This window comes from Nomia melanderi, chromosome 14 (genome assembly GCF_051020985.1).
Source record: "Nomia melanderi isolate GNS246 chromosome 14, iyNomMela1, whole genome shotgun sequence".
Classification (NCBI taxonomy): domain Eukaryota; kingdom Metazoa; phylum Arthropoda; class Insecta; order Hymenoptera; family Halictidae; genus Nomia; species Nomia melanderi.
This window is the reverse complement of record NC_135012.1, coordinates 11,866,557-11,892,611: the sequence shown is the minus strand read 5'-3', so window position 1 is coordinate 11,892,611 and position 26,055 is coordinate 11,866,557. Positions and strand designations below refer to the sequence as shown.

General features: G+C 36.8%; 2 protein-coding genes across 5 annotated transcripts in view; one reads left to right on the top strand and one right to left on the bottom strand.

The window, feature by feature from the left end:
• The window catches only part of dpr1 (defective proboscis extension response 1), a 441,194-nt gene that overhangs the window by 209,243 nt on the left and 205,896 nt on the right, over positions 1-26,055 (top strand). The gene's annotated exons all lie outside the window — the stretch shown is intronic.
• The window catches only part of LOC116429080 (E3 ubiquitin-protein ligase MARCHF2), a 111,307-nt gene that overhangs the window by 2,787 nt on the left and 82,465 nt on the right, over positions 1-26,055 (bottom strand). Inside the window, exons 2-5 of one of the 2 annotated variants that reach the window (XM_031981536.2) lie at positions 13,298-13,508; positions 5,792-5,917; positions 5,524-5,645; positions 4,699-4,826 (exon numbers count right to left, since the gene is read on the bottom strand). In XM_031981536.2, coding sequence (XP_031837396.1) covers positions 4,699-4,826; positions 5,524-5,645; positions 5,792-5,917; positions 13,298-13,508 — 587 coding nt within the window. Of the gene's footprint in view, positions 1-4,698; positions 4,827-5,523; positions 5,646-5,791; positions 5,918-13,297; positions 13,509-26,055 lie in introns of those variants that run through there. The other variant, XM_031981537.2, reaches the window with a different exon arrangement.

The window sequence follows — 26,055 nt, the reverse complement described above, 5'->3', positions numbered from 1 at the left end:
ATTGCAATATACAGTTTCTCAAAAAGTTATATTATATTCAACATTCTGAAAAACTTTATTGTGCAATTTTATAGATATGAAAGGACAATGCATCTTTTGTTTACACTTTCTCGCATGTTTTCATTCTTTTGGAGTAGTTTCACCCCTTTCCACCCCTTTTCGACACAGGGCTGCCACGGTCCCTTCTCGTAATACCGTAAGGACTGCAAGTTGCGACGGGACGAAGGCTCCTGTTACGAAAAAACTACCAAATGTACAGCTCAGTCTTAGAAAAGATAACAGGTGTGTACAAAACTAAAACCACGGTGGTGTAAGGTAAGGCTGTAAGTGGCCTTAACACCCGGCGTTATTCGTCGGCGTTCCATTTAGGACACGTCCCGACGGAACGTTGAACGCTATCAGGCCACACGGCCGCGCCTTTCCTGTTATTTCTTTAGCCGAAAAGAATGCGTCGCGTCGTCGCGATACACCTTTGTTCCGGTTCACCGAGCTGACGCAGAGTTCGCGCGGCCAACCGTGTTAACCCACCTGTCCCACCTTCACGCTAAGCATTAACGTGTCCGCTCCGGGGCAGGAATCTGTTATCTGGGTCGCAGGAGGGAGAATCGTGTCGCATAAACATAAACCACGAAAGACAGTCGCGAACCAACCACAATATAAAGCTGCTGACCTAGACCTGCCCTCGAGCTATTCGCTGTATGCGCAGGCTGCGATGAAATTCCATATGGTGTTCTTATTCGAACGTTACTCCGCGATATCTATTCGATGCGCACAAGTCTCGCGGCGAGAAATAATATACATATGATTTACGTGGTAAATTATAACCTATGCATCAATTTTTTTGAAATTTTAAAATGTTACGCGCTTAATTTATTGTATTTTATAGTATTCTACAAGATAATTGCAATGGTTTGTATAAATTTCAAGTATAGTTTCGTAACTGTCTGCTGAGTTTCAATTAAGTTTTAAATAATAAAGATTGGAGCACTATGCGGTAGTTTTTATGCTTGATCTTAATTTACGCGATCTGAACTTTGTAACATTGAATAAGATGTACTTTTGTTTTCGGAAATGTTGTTATTATTTATCTTGCTTGGCTATGTGGAGTGAATATGAATAGAAACAATAATATATATATTAATAGTAATTATATCAGGAATAGATTACATTTAATTAGATAATTAGGTCGGTAGAAATTCAGATAAATAATTCAACGGAAATATTGGATTTATTGAACTCATAAACTCGGAGAGTATCGATTGAAACTAATTGTTAAACTTTAATTAATTATCGGATATGGAAGTACCTTTTGTTTCGGCATTGACTAGCTCATAATTTAAATAATGTAGAAGAACAATGAAAGTTGAAAGCATAGTAAACTCGTATTTCCAAACTTTTACACGCTACGAATATTTTAGACATTTCAATTACAAATCAAAGGATTCGAATAATTTTTCCGTATAACATTCGTTTAATGATAATTCGTACCGATAATTACGAAAAACACACTACCGTTGCAGCTGTTTAATATCGTTCAGGTACTTAATATTGATTTGTACCTTACCAGCGCATCTGCTTCACCTTCATTAATTCGCGTAATCTTTGTTGATCTACATTTCAAATAATTTTCATTTCAACGCATTCTGTGTTGCCAAAAATTACAAATAGTAATGCAATGAATATTATACAATATTCTTAAACTACTCAAAGAAGTAATACTGATATTTCACTTATTTTTGCACTGTATTTATACACTATTCAACTCGCACATTTTTCCATACTAAAACACGTACTGTCTCTATATTTAAATAAAAACGACGAATAAATTCTTTTAACGGTACAACAATAAATCAGAGAATCCGTAAAGAAATAATTTCAAAAAATGATTACGCACGATTTTATTTTATTCAGTGAAATGTATTCTTCATTAGTCAAATTTCTTTCAACGTTAAAGTCCGATGTACCACGAATAACGTTATTTTCGCCGGTTTATGTAAACCAGCTCGACCGAAGTATTACACAGGGGTAAATTTAAAACTTTCGGGATAATTTCCGCGGGAGATGTAAGCTGAATTTTATTTTACCCGGAAGGAGATGGACTATTACGGTACGGGGACCGGGAAAATAAAAGGAACCGGCGAAACATTATGATATTACAGCTTCCTAATTTTTGAAAAGGCAGGTGAAACGAGTTTCATTATTCTCAGGGCGCCGCGACGCGAGCCGCGGCGCGAAATGTCTGCATATTTAAATGAAGCGCCGTCAGGGCTTGATGAAAACAAAGGTGGCAAGTTTCAAGTTTCCACCTGACCACCTCCCGGATGTACCAGATGGATTTAAAGTTTCCAAAAAAACAAAAGCCGGACAGGAGAAGGGAGAAAAAAAGCGGAACCGCGATGTCATTAAGAGGAATTCACTCGCGGGAGGGATACGTCTTGAATGCGCTCGCGGAAGGAAAAAATAGAAAGAGTCTATTTCGTGGCTGACATAAAAAAGACTCGGAAGTTTGGATTACGCGAGGTCGTTTAAGAAACTTGTTACGGACAGTATTACTTTCTATTGAGGTTCGTGGACTTAAGTAGCTCGAGAACCTACGGTGAAAAATGTCGAGTGAAATTATTCCTTTCCATGATATTTTCCTATGGAGTAATCGGTCAAATTTAAATTTTAAATTAGTCATTGCTTGGTTACAAGTATGCTATCGTTCAAATTTTTGATATACTGGGGTTCACGGGTTGTTAAGGAGGAAACAAAGTTATTAATATGGCGTCAGACTCGTGAGAATTTCGAGCAGAATTTATTATAATTAAGTATATGTATCGCTTAATTATTCCAAGTATGAATTGAATATTATGTTTCTATTATTAATTGGAATGCTTCTGAGTATACGTTAACGATCGATAATAGAAAAGTAATATTTAATTAATATTTAGAGAAAATGAATAACACTTAGTCCTCTCAAATTCAGTTTAAAATTCTCGTCACGAGTTGGAGACGATATTGTAAGTCGAGAGATTAAACCTGCTTCGAGCTGCTGGCAATATCAATGAGAAAAAGCGTCGAGCGCAAAGGATGAAACTTTCGCAACCTCCGAACGTTTGCATTATTGTTATGTATTGCCTACTGAATATATTTTCCTCTTATAAAAGGCTCGCATTATTGTTTCGCGCAAATTCAACAATGAACGATTTATCAAAATTTGGAACTATCACTGTACCTAAAGAAAAGTATCCTCGTACAAAATATAAATTCGAAACTAAAAATCCCGTTACACCTATATCGTAACATTATCGTTGCTCGAGAATTTAACCGCGGAAATATCCAATTTCGCGTAGAAAGGTAACCGTTGATGAAGTTCTACCGGACCCATTCGCGCACAATTCCAAGCAAACACGCGTCGCGAGTATCTCTCGCAGAAAGTAACATCCAATTTCGGGAAATTATTTTGCAAACGAACACCGTCGCTCCACCGGAAAGCGGTTAAAGAATGCGGAACTTGCAAAGCCGGAATTTCGTGTGTTACGTGCTGATATTACACCACGGAACAAACGGCGGACTTATAATCAGATTTATGCTTTACTTGCGAAGCTAATCTCTGCGTGCCAGCGGCAGTCAGCCAGTTAATTGCAAGAACACGATCCGTCTCTTGGGGGCAGCAACAAACCGGAGTTAAATATGTTTCGTTACAATGCGATTCCTGTTCGGTACTTACACAATCCTGCGTGGTCAGCTGTTGGGTGAATATACCGTGAACGCGGAACGACAGTAAAATAGGGGACGTAATTTAGAGCGGAATGAATTCCATGGAAGAACAATGGTGCCGGTATTTATTGCCGAAAATTCAACGAAATTGAACGATGCATGTATGATATGTATATGTGTATGTAATTTTATAGATTAGTTGATTGGAAAGTAAATTAATTATATATTCGATCAATATCTGTTTTAGAATTATCTGAAGAAGTATGATCGTAGTCTTCTTTAATTAAGGAACTATTTTCAATGAATTACTGGAGATGTTTTTAGATTACATGATGGAGAAGTAAATTAATTTGACTATTTAAGTATTTTAGGATAATCTAAGAAAGAATTATTGTAGACTTTTTCAATTAAGAAACTTCCATTTTCATTGAATTATTGATTCATTGAATTACTGGAGATATTTCTGGGTATTTGTCGGTGAACCATTTATTTGAGAATATTATAGTTATTTATGCATTGTTTCGAATGTCTTATCACTTCGACTGTAGTCATGAATATTGTTTTTCTAACGTGAATAATAATAATTTTATGTAAATAATGTTGCTGTAATTTTTTTACAAAGATTATTGCGACGTGACAGTTCGGATTTATTAAGAATCTTTGTGAAGTTTGTAACGTTGAATAATTATCAAGGCAAGTAGGTTAAACGGAAAATGATATCTCGAATATTTGATTAATAGCGATAACATTTGTCTTTTAACATTAATCTTAATCATATTTTTATATGGTTATTACATCAATTAGTATATTTCAGAGTTTACTTATTAAAATTCTGTATAATTCAAACGAAATGTGCTTCAACGTTTGCCTTTATTAATTTAATTTAGGTATCATTTGCCGTTTCCGTGAAGGCAATCAATAACATAAAATAATTAATAATAATTACGACTACTACCAATGTTAATTATATTTATATGGAATTATAAAAGTAATTACTTTTCCCAATGAGTATACCGTTGTGATGTATCCCAACACGACGATAGTTAGAAAGAACCAGACGGCCTTTCTCGTCCAGAACCTTGAAATGCCGATCTTCTTCCCTTCGATAACGAAATATTGCATACCTGAATTACAATTCGAACAATATTAAATTAACGCCACAGATTTACTACAGGAACCATAATAATAATAACTAACGGTACAGTTTATTCGCAAAGGGATTACTTTCCTTTCAATACAAATATTTCCCTTAATTGTCACTTTTCATCAAATTGAATTAAATGAAGAACAAAAGTTTAGGTATTTAGGCTGCATAGTAGCGTTCTAATGAAAATACTTCAAAATATATTTGGAACGTATAAAGTTAACCCTTTGAGTGCCAGGGGAAATTTTCATACATATTTGAGAAACACCAGACAATTTTAACCAAAGATACACGATTATAAACTTTACCCTGTCACGATTATCCATTTATCTATATATTTCAGGAAATATTGGAAGATGAAAATGCGTACTGCAGTACAAATTTTTTTGTACCCTTAATCATACCAAAAATAAAATCTAAATAGTTTGAAATAGACTATACATTTACAGAAAAAACAATTCTTTTCGCATTAGAAACAATATTTCGATTGGTTTTCGTAATGTTTTTAAATGATTCATACTATGGTAATAATAATGATTACAATTGAAAGTTTAAAATTCAGATGAAATATAAATTCTTACATTCCTCTATTGTATGCATTATTACAAGCGTGTCGTTATAAGAATATTGAGTTATAATTCTATATAGGCGATTCATTTTTATCACACTGAACTCACCTAAAACGCAAACAGTTATCATACCCACCGTAACGATGGAAAGCAATGTGAAGATAAGCAAGTCTGACTGCATGTTTCTACGGTTCCTCGGATGGCTGATCCATATTCTTAATGATTCCGGTCTAAGGGTTTGTATAAAAGTGTACTTAGAAGATCAAGAAAATTCAATGATGAACTATTGTATTCAGAACGTGTCTTAAAAAGTTCGAATGTTCTGTTATAAACTCGCGTTTAATAATAAAACAGAACATTTTTTCAACGAACTTACAATCGGTAACGTGGTGTTTCGACAACGTTGAAGTGATAACGGCACAGTTCGCAATAAGTGCGCGAGGTTTGGTTCAGCCATCTCTCTAAACAGGCGAGGTGCACGTAAGCAAGCGTTCCTTTGCACCTGCGCATAGATCGTTTGAAAAAACAGTTATTTTATACTTATTTTATTTTTATTTTATATTACTAATTTACCAGTTGAACTGTCGCATAATATTAATTTGATGTACATAGCAGTAGGACAATGATAAAATTCAAATGAATTATTAAAATCGAGTCTATGAATTAATAAAGCTATGATAAAACCTTCTGACTACATAGAACTTTATTGAAAATGATTGCACATTAAAATGAAATTACTGTTTAAGATGGAGACAGTGATAAATGAAGTTCCTTTCAATTAATGTGCTTCGGTGTTGATGTTAAGATTTAAAAATGACATTCATCTAAAGGTATACTAACTTCCCATTAATATTGACATTCGCGTATTTATTCTAGATAAAATTTACGAGCACTCTCGTTATAATTTTAAAAACTCATCGTCACTTTTTAAAAAACAATGTATAAACATAATAACCTGATACTAACAGAACGCAATTCTAATGTTCGTTCTGATTTGATAAAGTACAATGGAACGTGTCGATGAAACTTACCATAGTTTGAAAAAACAGATGAACGCAATGAATGTAACGAGTGTCAAAAATTGACGGACAGAATGAAAACGTGTGAGCTACCATTTCGTGTCTTTTAAATTATTTGACCATGAACGCGGGGAATGTCGAGAACGTTTATCGAGTGACATTTTTCGAGACCGGGATCGCGATGTCGAATACCGGCTGTTCAACGGAGATCAAAGTGCGCACTATGATATTGTCACACCGTCCGTTAAGAGTTTATATTTGACTGCTTTCAACGCTGAACGTTGTTTTCAGTGCGTCTCTCCATCAACAGCCACTCACGGAAATAGTGGACATCCGAGTGTTATATCGTGAGCGTGTGCAGGACGTTCGGCCACAGGTGGCAGAACATTTAAGGGATGACTCTGCGCGGCAAAGTCGGATAAAACCAAAAAAGTGGAATACTGTTATTGAACAGTCATTTCCTCGGTTATTGTTAAGAATACGTACAATTAAGCAATAACCCTCACCGTTCCGTTTGCATTTCTATAGTCAAGGAACACTTAGTTTTTACAACGATAGAGAAAAAGGCCCGGACACGTTAAATAATAATAAAACCCTAACCATTCGACACACCGTAAGAAACAGATTAAGACATTTTCAATACACGAAGGACGGCTTAGCTTATAAATATTTGAAAAATCTGACTCAAATTTCATTTTGTGGAATCGATCGCTTTGGAAAGTGAAATTTCTTTATGAATAGTGTGTAACTATTAGTAGAAGGTGTATGTACTTAACCCTTTGCACTCCAAGCTTTTTTTCCAAAGAGAACAATGAAACAAGAAAACCGAAACCACTCATTTTGAGTGGTACGTAGTTCTAGTGTTAATTACGGTTTCGCAATAATTCTCGATGCACCTATATTAATCCGATTCATTAATTTTATTCAAATAAGATACAGAATTCCCTCACGTCTCAATTTATTTAAATTCATAGTGGCCAATCTCTTCCGGTGGTCGGATTATCCCAAACTTTCCATAGATATTGTACAGAATTGTATATATAGTGTTAAATATAATGTTTCTCCCCGGAACAACTAAATAAGTACAAATTGCTCTGAATGAGCTGCTGATTGAACGGTCGGAGTTCGGCGGCCGAAGCGTCTACCCGAGCAACCCCTTTTTTCGTGCTGCCCTGAAGAGCCCTTTGTAGTATCAGCTTCGCCTCGCGAGGGAAGAAAGATCGAAAAGGAGAAGGAGGAAAAGAATAAAAATAAATTGATTATGAAGGGCGTAAGAACGAAGAGAGTGAGCGAGTGCCGAGGAAGTAAATGAGTTATGGGGGAGGATGGGGATGAGAATAAAAAGTTGAATGGATCAGGTAGGTAAAACAGGGGAATAAAAAGAAACGAGCGACGGTGATAATGAAGATGGAGGTCTTCGAAGAGAAGATAAAGCGTTGGAAAAAAAGAGGCTGGAGGAAAGATAAGAAATAATAGGAGATGTCTTGACGCGTAAAGAGGAGAGAAATGTAATGGTACATTGGTAAACGAACAGTAACAGAAGAGAAAGTAGATTTCTCGTAAGAAGAAAGCAAAATTTGAGGGTAAACTGGTGAGACGATAAGAGAAAAGAAAGATTTGGTGTATTGAAATAATTTGTAGATTAGTAATCTAACGAGCGAGGAAGGAAAGATTGACTCCATTTACAGATAGAAAATATTTCCATTTATGAATACAACGGATACAGTAGAATTATTAATTATTTATAAACAGAAATATTTTCCTTGAACGAATCATTCCGTGAATAGAGTTATTAAATAGAAACTCAGGTTTAGAAATCTGTAGTTTATACATTCACTAGAATGAAGTACGACAAGTGAAAGGAATCATCAGTCGTGTAGCCTTTTACAATGTAAATAGTAAAGTATGCGGCAGAAATGAAGAGGGGAAGACTTCACGCATAAATAAGGGAGGAATACGATGGTAGACTGATGAAAGAAGCACGAAGGACTTTACATATAAAGAAGGGAGAGTACAATGGCAGATTGGTAGATTCGTAAAAAGAGAGAGAAAGGAAATGTCTTGACGTACATAGAAACGAAGGTGCACTGGTAGATTGGTAGACCGATGAACGAAAGGAGAAAGAGAAAGTTCACGCGTAAAGAAGGGAAAATGTAACGGCAGGTTTGTAGACTGATGAGAAGTGGGAAAGAACAGAAGAATTGTAAGGCGTTACAGCTGTGAGTGACCAGAAAATAGTGATAACGGGGTCAGAACGAGGACAAAACTATAAAAGAGATAAGAACAAACATAAAGAGCACGAAACAACAAAGAATAAAAATAAAAGAAACGGAAAGCAAATGAGAAACAATTCTTAAAAGTTATTTCTTAAAAATAGTTCTTTAAAGTAACTCAACCGAACGAAGAATGAAAGATAAAAATTCTAAGCGAGGAGATTGGTGGAATGACGATATAAAGAATTCCCATTTCAACGGGGATAGTCCTTAAGCATTAAAAATGAACGTAAGGGAATTATATAAAGGCGAAGCTGGATGGAACGAAGAACGAGGAGAATAAGATTATAGAGGGGGGTGGATTTTAATGCAAGCCTCGGAGAACAGGAATTAAGGATCGCGGAAGGATAACGAGAGAGACGACAGAGCGGAAATAAACAAGGAGGAAAGGTTAGTGCTTGAAATGCTAGGGCGAAACGTGCGTGGTATTCGGGATGACGTGACGGAGGAGAATATCAGAGGGTAGTTTCCCGTTCACCGGTGGGTAGGGATTCGCTAATCGATTATATCGTAGGGGATTGCGGCCCGCGGCAGGGGACGAGAGGGGTAAAAGTGGGGGATAACATTAATTCGAATTATAATCCGATAGTCGTGAAGACGGGAAGCTGGGCGGTGAATATACGACTGGACAAGGAGCGGAATAGAATGTTACAAAAGGAAAATAGACAACCAGATTAAGGGGGCATAGAGCGAAAGGTTATAAATGTAAGACAAGTGTGAAAGGACCAAGGAAGCGGTTTCCTTTAAGGACTGATTTATCGTAGAATGAATTACCAACTCTTTACGTTCTTGAAACATTTTAACGTTCCCTCTCGACTAGGGAATTGAAAATATAAGAATTCGGAAAGGGACTTTAACGTTATTTGTATGTTAATGTATTAATGTATATTTACTAGGGAATTATATATATATTAAGATGTGGTGTTGAATTTACTTTACCAGATCATATTACGTATCACTGATAATCGGTATTTGAATGAAAAGTTTTGAAATTAAATTGAATATTTTAAATTTTATATTTCAAATACAAAATAATTATAAACGTGTGCGTGATAATCAAAGATTTGAGAAATATTCGTATTAGCATAGTCGGAATACTGAGTGTGAAGGGTTAATGATTATTAAGAAGAAAATAGGGCAAAACACGCTCATTTAAATTCTATCGCGCACCTTCAGGCTATCAACGCTTGTGCGTGCGCGGCTCTTCGTTACATTAACAATTTAACGGCCTTAACGCAAGTGCGATCTGCCTCTCTCGCGATCCGCCATCGTTCCAAGCATGAATTTTACAGTTTGCTGCCGACGCTTCTGACAGAGGCGTTCGTAGAGTAATTAAACCGCACTTATTCAAGGAAACATCGAAGGCGTCGTTTAAACCGTGTAATATTTTATGTCGTAACTTTAATTTTTATCGCAACGAAGAATGTCTCTATGATGCTGAAGACAACTGCTAACAGACTGAAATCACGCATTGTTCTCGAACAAGTATATAGAATAGAAAATAGAAAAAATGTATTAAATTCAAACAAGATTTACATTACAACCCAATAACTGTTGCAATACTAGAGAAAAACTTGTTCGCTAAACGTCACTTGAATAGCTACACATACTACGGACGTGTAAATACGCTCGCAGCGTTTACAGTGCCCGAGTTCACGTATGCGTGGACACGTATATAGCGGCAAAAAGGTTGACAGTGGAATATAAGAACCGTGCAAGAGATTGTAGAAAAACAAGGGCTCGAAGAGAGAAGGTTCAAGAACATTTTCAGAAGAAATGTTCAGTATTCGTGACTTTCTTCATCGATCCGAAAGTTGCAGCAGAGCGCGGAGAGATCGAGGAATTTTTAATGTGAAATTTAAGAAAATGGGATCGGAGTTTGAGCACCTCGATTGTGAAATATCGAAGAACGGATAATGAAACGAGCAAGTCAAAGGGGAAGTAACGAAATCGATAATTGTTAGGGAAGAATCAGGGATGAAGTTGGACAGGGGATTAGTTAAGGGAAGTTTTGTGGTGATTAGAGAAAGGTCTACTTATTTGAGAGATTAATGAATGCAGTGCTGATGCTCGAAGCAGGAATATAAGATGAAAGGAAAGGAGAGAATGTCAGAAGGGATTGTAACTGGAAGTCGAGTAAAATTCGATTTCTGGTAACCCGCATAACCTAGATATGAAATCGGCTAATTAAAAGCGGTGTTTCATTTGTCTCATTAACAGAGCAGATTTAGAAGTATAACCTGAGAATATTTGATTTATTAGGAAAAATCTAGCTAATCTATATACATACGTACCTAAACTATAAACACTACTATATATAAATTAATGTTAACTGACACAAAACTTACAAGGCATTTACGTGCTATATATTCTCAATAATAGACTTAAAAAAAATATATAATTTACTTGAATCAATTATTCAGTACTATTCAGAATCGTAGTATTTACTACTAATAATAACACGTATCAGTTTGTTATAAGATAATAACGATAACCAATGAGTAATTAGTTTCCTCGTTATTTACATCTATCGGACGACGCAGGCGGATCAAAATGAAAAAAATTCACAATTGAAATACGCGTGCAATATTTCGTCTCCCGATAAACACAGCCAGCACAATTAATCTCCGGAAATTTAAGAACCCCAGCCATTATCGCGACGGCGAGCGAACGAATAAAATCTCCTTGAACCACTTGGTCACCAGGTCATACAGTTCCCCGCGATTCAAGTCCGCATCTCGCGTGGCCTTGTTCATCGAAAACCTTATCCTCCGTACGCTGCGACCTCCTCAATATAAATGTCTTTAAATGCACAATCGAGTCGCCGGTGGCGGTACAGAGAACCGCGGAAAGCGTGACGAATCTATAAAAACCGCGTGGCAGGGAAACGGGGTCACGCATATCATTCGCCGGGAATTCTCACGAGGACCTCGAGTATTAAGTCGCTCGCGGAAAGGACACGGACAGAAGAGGAAAGGCGAAAGAGCGGAGACAACGAGATAGACGGCGGGGGAATAGAGGAGCAAAGCGAATGAACGACGACAGGGGCGGGGGTGGAGTGGAAAGAGAAGCTCACGGTGAAAGAAAAATTACATGAAAAGGAGCGGGAAACAGAAAGCGGGGAAATAAAGGCTTTAGCCGGCGACACGCCTCCGAGCTTTTTATTCGCGTATTGAAAAGACCGCGGGCGCGCGCCTCTTTCGGCTTCGGGGGGTGGTCGCGGGTTAAAATTAAAACCGTGAAGTAACGTAACGAACTCTTGATTCGATTAAGGATGCCCGTTGCGAAGTTGTAAACACGCCCGGCGGAACTAATTGTAAGACAACGGTTCAAACTGAGGAACGTTTGTTTCCGTCGCTGGTGCCGGCGTAGCGGGAGAATGGCGCTGGCACTTAACAGGGCGCATCGGATTCGAGAAGTTCGCCGAGACGAGAGATTTTTTTTCGGTGAAATCTGTATGTAAACACGAAGAAGTTGAGGAACATTCACTGATCGATACCAGTGCAAGAATTTGAATGCCTTCGAACTATGGAAAGTGTAAATGTAGTGAGAAATAGGGATTTGAGAAAGTGGCTCTTAATATGGAATACTTAGGTAATTTGTAAAGGAAACTTATCTTTATCGCGAGAAATGAATATTTATGGAATTGAAAAGGATGAACGAACGAATTTTCCGTGTTTTTGAACTTGTATTGTGCTAATTGTTTCCTTTTTGTTCTTTTGTGCATTGGATATGTGAATAATACATCGAAATCGCTACATCTACATCAAGATTGCGAGTATAAACACGAAAAATTTATAATAAGATGTCGCGATATTTTTATTTAGTTTCCAAGGACTTTCTGCAATCCTTTCAGTGGAAAACATGGTCGCTGTGCGTTGTTGTAGCATTAATAGGAATTGACGAAACTTACAGTTACATATCGTTACACTTAATAGAGATTAATACCGTGTTTCGAATGCACGATTCAACGTACGGGCAAACACTATTTGTCCTGATTAGTTTATTACGATGAAAATGCGTATTACAGAAGTGTAAATACTCATTCATCGACGAATCTGAGCATTCGATACCGGTGTGTTCGATAAATTATAGATTATTGCTTAACAAGGATTCATTTCATTGATACAGAGCCATTATTGATCTAAGCAGAAACATGATCATTTTGTAGTACTCCATTGTAAAGACCTTTGAATAATGTGGAATCTGATATTATTTGTATGTAATACTTCATTCATTCAGCTAGATGAACGTACAATAATAATAATTTTTTCATTTTATTCGCGTTTCGTTCCATTTCATTCAACGTGTTAAAACAGCAAGGTAAGCTTCGAAATTCAAATGTGTCTATTATTATTAGTTTCTAAAGTGTCCAAATTTAGTATTTAATGCACTTCAGATTATTATATGTTACTGCGTTTATTTATATAATTCACTTTGAAATCCTTAAAGACTCGTACAAAAACAGTCCGGGTAAATCGAGAGCCAGGTGTATTGTCATTATTACTAATTTTTTATTTCTTAAAAATAAAATTAATTCGTGCAATACGTAAACACCGACGAGGGTCGTCGACACGACGATACATTTACCTACAAGGTGAAATGAGTGGCTCCTTGGACGTATTCGTGTGACATATTCGGCAGACGCTAGAACCAACCGAGACCAGACTGCGGGTAAGCTGCTGTTGTTGCCCGACCCCGGGAGACATTTGCTGCGTGTCGCAGTCATTTAAATTGCACGACGAACCCTCGGGAACTGTGACCGGTAACACCGGCACGGTGCGCTCGTGATCCAAGTTAACTGGAATCGAAGAGAAGGATACACACAAGGTGGTGCATATGTATGATTCGCTGGCCGCTCCACGCATCCACGTTTACTTACACATCACATCATTGTGCAACGTTTTCGCGTGAAATTCAGTACTCCATTTCAGCTAGTTGACTTTATCATAAAATTTCGTTAAAAATCTATCGTTTTATAATATTGAGATTCGCGATTTTATACTAAGTTCAACGAACCTGAATTTTGATTAAGCTTCTTGTTCGAGGCGATAGGGATAAGCAATGAAAGTAGAATTTCTTTTTTCTCGGTAAATTGGAGTACACGGTGAGTTTCATGCATTTAAAATATTTTTAAAAACAGAAAGAACAAAACGCTACGTGTTTATTTAGTTCGTTTATATTAATGTCTACGTAATATTAAAGTTAATCAAGTAGCTTATAGAAAGAAACGAATTTTCATTCTTTTTATTCGTATTATTTGTATTTTCGAAGTGTAACATTTCCCGTATCGAGAACGTTACTCGGTAATTTTATTGTTAAGCTTGATCGTTGTCTTTTATTTTGAAATGGAGTTTTCAGATTAAAATTTCGAATCTTTTAGGCATACCTATGGTCGAATTTTGAGAATTTATCCCCAATGTGTTTATGTTTGCGGAGACGTTTATGGTATATTCTGAATCAAACAGCCATAAACAATATTGAAGATCATAAACAAAGATCCGATACTGCTTACGGCACAGTAAATCAGACTCTGTTTCTCTCTTTCTCTCGCAGTGCATAATTCTCGTGCATTTAAACGGACCATTTGATATGTAAATTCCTTCCCCGATAAAACATTATTCAATTTAGAGGAATTATATTTTAATTGAGCTGAAACAATAATGTCTTATTAATCTCAAGCGACAGATAAATTTTCCTGAACCTACCGTGTAAAAGAATTTTCAGACGCCGGAGTAAATTAAATTCACAAGAAGAAGTTTACACAAAAGAGCGGTCGTCGGAGTGTTAATAATTAATTTCATCGTGTACTTTGACGCTATTCGTCTGCAATAAGCTTCAGATAGTCAGGGAACGATACAGACCGAAAATAACGGTTGCCAATGATATAAGGTAACAACAGAATACCGGCGCATATGTATGATCCACCACGTTCCGCACGCATCTGCGTGTATTTACAGCCTATTAAGCGTAATGGCGGGCTTTGTGGGAATTTACTCCGCGGAATTAATCAATGCGAAATCTGAGACGGTCTCTTGAATTACAAGTATTCCGGCATGATATGAATTTCGTCTGTCAAGTTCCGCGATCATTCCAACTTTTATGAAATTTTTATGGACGGCATCGGGGAACTTCTCTTTCGCGGCGAACGGGGAACGTTTCTTTATCCTCGCGCCATAAAGAGACTGCCGTATCTTGCGCGGACAATATTTAAGTCGTTCGCAGATCAACGTGATTAAGTGTACTTCCCGAATTTTCCTCGAATTTTACAACTGAAACACTTAATTAATTTCTCACGCGAGCGGCTCCGCCGAATTCTTCCGTTTCTCATTTTACAGAGTTCGTCTTGACGAATGAGCAGCCTCTCGTATAACGCGGACGTTCATGGGAACTCACTTTTGACGGCACTTAAACTCTCATAATAGAAATTTCCTTTTGATCCGCGGCATGCGGAATTTTATGCACTTATAAACATTTAAATAGACATTTTAATATATTTCGAGAGTGCTTCACTTTACATTCTACCTATTAAAAGCATTCACACAGAAATTCAATTACAGCCAATATCGGACCCTTCAAACGTCTCTATAAAAATGTATTTATGCATAAAATTCCGTAGTCTTCCGATCAAGCTCGCAGAAGTTATTATATTGTTAATAATTTGCCGGCAGGGAACGAAATTATAGATTCATTGACGGAGAAAAATTTAGCGCGAAGGTAAATATTCATAAGCTGAGAATAGTATTTTCCTTTAATGGATTTCAACTGAATGCTAATCATATTTATTGAACTTAATGTAAAGCTTAAAAATGTAGCTCGATATTAGGAGAGAAAAATTGTTAAAAATTATATAAAACTAATCACTTAAAAGATTATTGGACATTAGTAACATGCTTATTTTATTATAGTTCACTCAATTGTGTTCGTTATAATTAAATTCAGAACCTAATTACGGTTTACATCTGTCTCTTTAATTTTAATAATTCGTTATAGGTATATATAAATCATTTATTTAATTATAACTTTCATTTATTCACACCGAGTAGTAAGGATAGTTATAATTGTATTTGTTTGTCACATTTTATATAATTTGTACCTATTTTTGTCGGATTTTATATGAAAGAAATTAAGGTACCTGGTTGCATTCTTGACGTGAAAGATGCTCAGCGACAAGATCATAACCAAATAATTCAACAGCTTCTTCAGATCTGTGGTCAAGGAAGTCCTCGATAGAAAGTCGATGCAATAATTTGTACAAGTTCTGTTCCTTATTCAATGCCGATCTTTCCGTATGCAAACGAAGCGGAGAAGAAGGAGAACTCAACGGGAGAAAGAAAACAATGCTCGACAACCGACAAAGAACTGACCTGTCAGTTCATCTTTAGCAAACACGCGGTCTGTTCATTTCGTTGGCCGACGATTTTCTTATTTTCATATCGACGACAAACGACTAACGTTCGATTAAACATGAGAAGTGGAAAACTACAGTAACCGAGAGGGCTCTAAGGGATTCACTTGAAACTTTTTAATGCAAATGCAGAACAGTCTGAAATAGACAATTCAGGAAGGGTAAATGAAAATTCGATTCTATTATCAGATTCTCTAATTCCTCTTATACATTATCTCTTATATATATGTGTCAGTGTGTGGGTTTTTATTATTACATATTAACCTTGAGAATACTTTTTTAACGTATGTATGTATCATTAAAAAATGTATCACTACTTAAAAGTGCACTATGTCAATTCCAAATCGTATTCAGATTTCGAAATCATTTATTTTATACATCGTTCATTGTAAATAATCGAATTCGACAAAAGTTCCGAATGCAGTTAATGTTACATAAGCTTTATTTTCTGTACAGGAATATAATATATTTCATTCAGAATTATTTTTAATTGGTAGAAACAACAAAACTGACTGAATGGAGAAATTTTTAAAAACTCATTTTCACCACTGCACATATTCTGTACTAGAAACGCGGCAATAAATTACAGTTTTATTCCATTGAAATGTAGTTACGTAAATTAAGTACTTTGCAGCATACACGTATCGTGTGTCATTAAATTGCCGTTATGTTATTGAATTTCCGAAGGTATTCACTTCGTTCGATGTTTGTATTTCGGATATATGGAGTAGCACTTTTCTGCTTGACGTAAACAGCTTATTGTGAATTATTAACTGCGGCCCACAATTTATAATCTGCAATGCAACAAACTTTGCAACTTCGGAGCTATTCAATTGCTCCGTAGCATTAAATTTCTGTTGATTGTTCAATGTTGAAAGAGCAGCGCGTTTCCATATATAACGCGATGAAAAGATTTTGATGAAATGGGGATTTTAAATCCCTTTACACGTGTCTAGTTTAAACGACGTTACACCGCTCTTCGACATACGAGCTGTAAAATTAATATATGGTCGAGTGCATTTGTTACACGACGAAACTTCTGAGAAGAATAATGTGTTCTGAAACAAAATTATGTTCCCCTTCATTTCGTTTATGCGAAGAATTTATTTAATTGAATATGGAGGTTTCACAACAAACCCTCTTACTGTCATTAAGAAGAGTTAGGACGAGTTTCTCTTTATTAAATTAAAGATTAATAAATTATATTCTGACATTTTCTAATGCAGTTATTCTCATTCATTTACGTAATAATTTATACAACTTGTATGAGAACAGTTATAACGAATAAACTAGGTAAATTACCTCTTGAATCATCGGAGACCATTTGAAATTGGGGTATTTTCAAAAATCTGGAAAATCTTATTTAAAGATTGATGTAAATGTTCTAATACATTTTTATTTGAACGCCTCAAGGAGAAAGTATTTACATAAATACATTTTTTAAAAATCGAATTTGTACTCGCATGGATACAGCTTCTCAAGAATTTTATTAAACGTCAAATGAATCGAAACACTGAGTAAGCCATGTCAAACTATTAACTGTACTGAATTAAAGAAAAATCGTGCATGGTTTCAGTTAATAAAATTCAGTCTGTCAACGATCAATCACACGTCGTCCAGATTAAAAGATTTAAAAATGTCCGCAATGACATTCATCCGGTTTCAATTTATAATGCGGAAGGTGCGAGGGGAAAACGAATCGATATTTGTTTCACCGCGACGGTGAAAAGCATGGAAAAATGGTATCTTGAGACGTTGGCCCCGGTCGTTGGATTATGAAGATTAATTAACTGCAGAAACCGTGCTATGTCTACGTCGGTAAATTAAATCTTCCAAGTCAGCCGGCCACCTGATTTATGGCACTACCGTATCGAAACTTTTTCCTGGGGAATGCTCGGATTTGCATTGCATTAAATTATGAAGTCTATCTTAGATCGCTTATAAGCGATCGGAGATTACCCTCCTGCGAGGAGATTTTCGAACTCGTTGAAGTTTTCAAGCATTACGACTGATAATCGCCAAATCCGTGGATGCGATTAATAAACATGTACGGAATTTCAGTTTAACGCTAAACATACCGCAACTGGTCGAATGATTGTCAAATTTGATAATTTTGCATAGTACTATTTTCCAATATTACCAAAAAACCTGCACACAACTTCGACAAAAATTACTTTACCACCATTCGTCATCCAATTCACTCAAAGTAAAAACCCATCAAAATTCTGTCAAAACAGCCGGTACTCATTACCAACATAATTATTAATAAATTCCTATAAATTTGACGATAGTACCATTTCCGAACATTTTCAAAGAACCCACCAAAACACATCGACAACTTCGTTAAAAATTATTATATCCCACCTTCCTTCGTCCAATTCGCTTAAAGTAAAAACCCATCAAAATTCTCTATCAAAACAGCCGGTACTCATTACGAACATAATTATTAATAAATTCCTATAAATTTGACAATAGTACCATTTCCGAAAATTTTCAAAGAACCCACCAAAACGCATCGACAACTTCGTTAAAAATTATTATATCCCATCTTCCTTCGTTCAATTCGCTAAAACAAAAAACCAATCGAACTTCTCTCTTAAAAAGACCGGCACTCAAAGGCTTACCACGTTCGCTAAGCATCCAGCTTCTATATTATAAGGCAAGGGGTTAATAACACCCCGTCGTGCAGTCCAGAATGGTTCCCGAGTTAGATTCGTTCGAGAACTCGTGAGCGTTTCGCTTCGGGTTCAATCCAGCGGGCACTTCATCATTGGAATTAAACGGGCCGTGAACTTTCGAATAGAACCATCTGGCCGAATATATCCGAGAGCTTCTTGTTGCCTTTATCGTTTGCCCGTATTACGGCCGCGAAAGAAACGAGCGTCGATCCTTCAACGATCTCTCGTTCCCGCGGCGTGTGGCACAGCCCGGACAACCCCAGTGACGGCGCGTCACACGGTGGCACCTCTCGACGAAAAACCGGACAAATTTCAATTTTCCAATCATCCAGCGGCGTCTCTGATGCAGAAGACTCATGGCACGCACTTCTATGTATCTAATTACGTTTAAAGTTTTTGAATATGTTGACTGGTTACTAAGATGTAGACCTTCAAAGTTGAAATTTCAATTTTCCAATCATGCAGCGTTTCTGACGCAGAAGACTTATGGTACGCAGTTCTATGTATCTAATTACGTTTAATGCTTTTAAATATGTCGACTGGTTTGATAAAGTTTCAGTTTAGACCGGCTAATTTGATAATCGCGTTAAAAGTAAAGAATCATTCCCAAAACGTTATAAAATTATAATCATCCTATTGAATTCGATGTTTCGGTTGCATCGATTTTGTGAAAGGTTGAGAAACAATCAATTTTTACATAGATTCACTTAAAAATTATACATCAGTGATATTAGACCATTTGGTATTTTGAATTTTTGACAAAATATTCAGATTCGGCAACACCAAAAATATAACTGTACCAGTTTCTATGAAAATCCGATTGAAATTATAAATTTCGGCCAGCTTTTCGTCGAAAGGCACTGTGCGTCGGCGTTTCGGATTGAATTTACTCGTTCCCACTGCCGGACATAACATTTCTCCGCTGGATCCGCAACCCTCAGCCGAACTCGCCCGCCCCCCTCCGCGCTCCTTCGCCATTCGAACAAGTTTACCTTTCGACTTTCGTATTCGAGATTTTGTTTTCGCCAATCTCGCGTCGCGGAACCGCCGAAGTTTCCCGTCCCCGGGACGCCGTTTCACGGATTTCCTCCCTCGGATTTTTCCATCCTTCTTTTCGCGTCGGCTCCGCCGGACAGAAAAACAGAAACATTTTCTGTAAAATTCTTCCGACGTTCTGACAGCGTTGTTCAGCTCCTTCGGATTTCCGACCGTTCGCCGCGGCGAGACCGTAGAATATATCGCGCGACGCGTGTCTCCGCGGATCGGGGGGAATTAAAAGCAAACGATCGACTTGGCAGAATTTATGGGCGGGGTTTCGACATTATTGGAATCCGCGTGCGATTCGTTGAGTGAATTCTTGTTGTCCGCCCGTTTCCGTCGTGACATCAACCCTTTGCGGTCGAACGTCGCCGTAACGCGAGATTGGAGAATTTCATAAAATTTCGTTCGTTGAAGTTTCATTTTAAATCGGAAATTTAATTGCGAGCATAAATTAACGAAAAAATGATTTATTCGAATCGCGTGTCGAAATGAAATGAAATTGTTTCTTCTTTTTAAATGAACATTCATGAGTAAAATATAACAATTATTGTTAGTCACACTAGTTTCCCTTATTTGATTGAAAAGAAATATTTTAACCCTTTGAGGGTGAATATTGTAACGACGACTCTGAGCTTCGATATCTAGAATCGAACAGTGCAAATGAATAATTTCATTATTCAACTAACGAGAGACTGACATATCTTTTCTTCTTTTAGTATCTAAGACTCTGATGCATCAGTATTTTTGATAAAAAAGAATGTTTGACGTTTAAGGCAGTCTCGTTCGCGAAGAGTTAATATAAAACTATCGACCGTTAAGGGCTCACCCTTTGAGGGTGAATGATGCTATTGCACAGTGATCTGGAAACCTGATTTTTGTAGGCGAAAGTGAAAAATCATGCAAACTGTATGAAAATTGGCGATCAGAGGATTTTGAGGCCACTGGACGAATCTGACACGAAAAATTTTAAATTCAAAATGACGAATTCAATACCGACTTACTATTAACCAATACTAGCGACATATTACCTAATATTATCAGAAACAGTAGTTAATCTGTTTCTCCCGAAGTTAAAATTAATGAAATAAATTAAAATATATAAAATAAAATACAGGACATAAACGAAAACATAAAAATATATAAAAATTTGAACGTATCTTCTTACCGAATCTAATAAATACAAATTAAAATTCAAAGAAGTCTTTGAAGAAAAAGGCAGAAACAGCAGAGTCGAATAAAAAATTAATTTCGGCTCGAATTCCGCTAGATAGTTTTGATTTTCCCGGAATTACAAATTGGATAGTTTAATAACGGTACTGTGATTCCCGATTGTTTGAGGTCCGTTACTGTCAAAATGACATTTTGATGGTGATATATACGCGTCTGCATAGAACCTGCTGTGAATACCTTAGATAGTTCAGTCCATTTCATTCGTGCTGGGTTTATCGCTAAATATTACCGGATTCACGGCACGGGAACTGTTCAGATGATGCTGAATACACCCGCAACGTTTTCATTGTTCACGTTCTGCACGCATTTTGCGCCGGGCCTCTACTTGCAACGTTGCGCAATATCGTTATACAACGACGGCTCGCATTTATCACCTCAAAGGAAATAGTTGTTCGATGTTCATAATTAAATGGCAGCGGTAAGTAATTTGCCAGCGGCTATCATTCATTAGCGAACGGTAATTTATTAGCGTACGAATTTCCCAGTTGCGAATGCGTTATTCGGAATCACGTGAGGTGTTAACGCATGCGATGCTAACGCCGTCCGCCATTTTACGTTCAACGCTGATGAATATTTTATGAAATAATTTGATATTACCTCTATTCGATACATTGGTGATTTTAATATTCGTTATCGGCAACGTGTTGTCTGCCGTTGAGGTTACCAATGACCGATGCCACGGAATTTCTTTTTAAATCATTTCAATCGAACGGTGGAAAGAATTTCCTTATATTTAATTGTTCGTATTATAACGTTAATGGTGCATTATTGAATGAAATTAATAATCGATCTTAACAATATTTTGTTTGTACAAGATGAAATAATATTTATGTAAAATGTGTAAAATTCATGGTGCAGTCAAGATTGTATTCTTACGCTGCTAAATATTTTAGAAAAAGATTACTCAACAACATTCAACAGAACATTCGAAAATTAGTATATTAACATTTATCACGAAAATATAGCACTTTACAATAACAGCAAAGTGAAAATGCACAAAACTGCGTCTCAGATGAGAAGCGTTTATCTCTTAACACATTGATTTCGACGTTATTAACATACGAATGATTCGTATATAAATATAGAACCACATAAAACTGTCAAAATTTGCAAAATGGACTCAAAACATATAGTTTGTGCAGTATATATTGAAAAATATATCCCTAATTCCAAATGATGTAAAAGGGTTAAAATAAGGGGTACAGAATCATTCGAGTACCCCTACAACAAGCCCTATTCCAGTGAACAAGCACAGCGATCTCGAGAACAAAAGAAAGTTCATTCCATAAATTCTAATCCATCGCAGTCGTTCGTAATGCAATACTTTCCTGAATGCAGGGGCTTCAATGAGCGCTATATACATCCGATCTGGCAGATCTATATAGCCGAGATCCCGCGATACGTGTTATGGGATACGCGCGCAATTTCATGAGCAGTCACGGGACCGAGTTCCCGGTGTGCCGTGTTTAGTGGCAATAAATTTCCAGGTTGTACCTTAAGACGGTCAGACCTGTACGTACACGCCTCCGGTCGCGTTGTGTATTTACAACAGTATACGGCCCCGTGACGGCGCTCGTGTGTGTTGGTGACGCGGTAATTACGAAGGCAGCGCGGGAGAGCGGCGGGGCCGACACAAATTTTCCGAGCTGGCAGCTACGAGGACATATTTAAGACGTTGCCCGCGTGTTTTCATAATCTCTCTAATTTCCATTAACGCGATAAGCACGCCGGATACCGCGATCCCGATGAATTTGTTGTAAAAGAGCCGCGACAAGCGTTTTACCGAGTCTTTTAGGGGCGCTCCCGGCGTCGGGGTTCGTCCAAGCGTTCGTCTGGATTTGCGCTGCGATCTAGTACAGTTAGGAGATATTGGTGACATCTTTGAAAGATTTTTTCTTGACACTGTTGTAATATGAATATTACTGAAGCTTATCCGTGTATTAGAATTAATGTTATTGGAAAAGGGAGAAGACACACTGGTGATAATTGTTTTATGCTGTACTCGAATTCAGAAGTATTTTTGAAGGAATGTATTAGAATTCGGAGTCAGAAATATTTTTGAGGGAATGCGTAAGAATTAGAATTTAGAAATAATTTTGAAAAAGTGCAGTTGAGTTAGAAAATTCGGAAGTATTTTTAAGAGAATGCATTAGAATTAGAAGGATTCAAGTATTTTCGATAAATTAGAAAAAAGTGAAATCTAACTACTTCGTTCTTAAGAATTCATTGAAAATAAGAGAGAATTCCAGTTTTATACCGTATCAACATGCGCTTTAAGGTATAATCATTGGTAACAAAGTAATAATATGTAATTTGCATTCAAACTGAATAATACTCACGTTTGTTAAATTTTATTTAAAATCTTCACGAGTCTGATACGATATTATAACGAAAACTTTTCAATACGGATAAAAACATATATCGCAAGCCCAATGGTACAGTGAACATACCAATACACGTTTCCATTTGTCCTGTCAAATAACAGATATTACAACAAGTAAATGTAAACCGCCTTCACATTCTGTCGTCAATATCTGCGTTTCGGTTTCGCTTATTCCCTTGTAATTTATACAAAACACATCCATCGTTATAATTGGCATATTTTTTCTACGAAACGCACAGAATTTCCGCGGAAAACGGAGAAATAAAAGCGGAGCGATGCGCGATACCGATACGTACGTATCAAATTGCAAGAAAGAACTATTCTGCTCGATCGGTTTCTCTTTTTGCATACATTTTCGCCGCGAGTACGAGGTAACAGCAACGCGATATTCCGTGCTGAGCAAGAAATAAATTTATGAGATTCGACTGACGTTTATGCAGTCGATAATGTCTTCCGTGTGGTAATATCGCTTTGCTCGGGCTGCAACTTCACGCCGGTGACCGTTTCGGAGACGGAAACATCGTCTCCCAACATATCGCGGGCGATAATGTGCGAACGATCCTTTAAGAGACCGAAGTCCAGGCTTTTAAGCTCTTTAAAATCGGCTTTATACGCGTCTCTTGTGTTATGCGGAGGATACATGCGTCGGAAAAACCTGACTCCGTTTTATCTGCTCGAGATCGTGTCGAAAGAATTCATCGAGAACGCGGTTCTTAGTAGTATAGTGATCCAAGATTATAGTGGGGCTACTATTATTATTAGGTATTGAAAAGGTGGATCTTCAGTGAAAAGAGAATTAGGAATAAATATATGTATTTAATGAGATAAAGAAACAATATGGACAACACGTAAAAATACAAATTAATACCACGAAGGCCAACACACGACTCTCTATCACGCACAAAAATGTTCTTTAAGTTAGAAATCTTAGATACCACATCATTACATCAATTAGTTCATTGGAATCTCCAGTTCATTACTTCAGCAACTGTTAAAAATTGAAAATTGTAGCCGTAAAATGTAATTTAATTCTTAATGCATATATTATATAATGTATTCAATATACGCATGATTCTATATCGAACTTATAGAAAACATAAGCGAACTAAATTGCAACAAAACAGTACACACAATGATTTATAAAGTACTGCATAAAATAAAATACCAAATAGAATAAGAAAATTAAAATTAAATAACAGATGAGCTTTCTCCGAATGAAGTAGTGGCAGGTGTACCTTCTCGATAAGGGTACATGCTATTGAAGGGTATAAGGGTGTATAAAAGGATACAAAGGAAACCAAATAAATCAAAGATAATAAAGCAAGAATTTATAAGAAAAACATATATCCTTAATAAAACTACATCACTGAATGATAAACGAAATAATATGCAAAATATTGAAATGTAAAATACCAAACGAAATAACACGTGGAATATATAGTATCTGATTAAACAAAAAGACGAAACCGAATATCGACTTTCCTTGAATAAACTCACGAGCGGCTGTACCTCCTCGATAAGAGCATATTCAGCCGAGGGTTGATGAGAGAATATAAAGAAATAAATTAGAGGGAGAGAGAGAGAGGGGAAATACGAATGGTTATAAGAAGTATTTATTCAGACTGCGTTGTCTTTTGAATAATAACATCTTGAGTCGCGAGATTGGGCGGGGAACGGACTCAACAAAGCGTAACGGAGAAAAATGTCGGCGCACTGGCATGCAGTTTAATTTGTATCCAGCCCCGGGCTGCGTTTAAGGGGTTTGAAACGCACGGATCGACAACGGCTGCGTTACTGACGTACCTGGAGGGCGGATAGAAGGAAAATATGATACGAAGATATCACTCGTGGCTATTTTCAAATGCTTCTTTCATCTTCAGGATAAACACTTCGGGTGAAGTGTTTGTTCTTTAAAGGTGGCGTCGCGTCGCGTCGCGTCGCGTCGCGTCGCCCCCTATGAATTTCGCGGTGGATGTTTCTGGGTAAGCATATTCGTCCATGTTTTCTTGGCAAATATTTTTAATGCGATCTACTCGTTAAACTTCCTCCCTCGGCCGGAGAAAATCTCATTTCGATTAACGTGGCTTTCGATAAAGTACACCTATTCGCAAATATTTTTGGAAGATTACCCAACGTTAGTCGTGGGTTTTAGTTTTTCACGCAAAAACGTTTATATCTTGATATCGAGTTTTCTTAGTTTTTTGTGGCTTTCTATCAGTGCCACGAAAATCTTGACCGTTTTAGAGTAGAGTAGTTAATTTTCACATAAATGACTTCCATGAGGCTTAACGCGTTAACGATAGAAGTGATATTGTTTCTCGCGATGTTGCTGGAAATAAAGTAACGTTTAGTATTACGGAATATTTGGAGAACAAGTGATGAGAATTAATATTTAAATGTAGCAAATCTTTGTAAAAACTACTACGCGTATTTGCAGGAATTAGAAATAATTCATTGAATTTTATAATTTTAATTTACTGGCAAAGAGCTTTTCGAAAAAGAATAATTTTCTTCGAAATAACAATCAAGAGAAGTGTATGCACGAACAGTTACAGTGTTTTAAATCTCGAGTACCGAGAAAATTCAGAAACTTGCTTTTTTGTCAGCG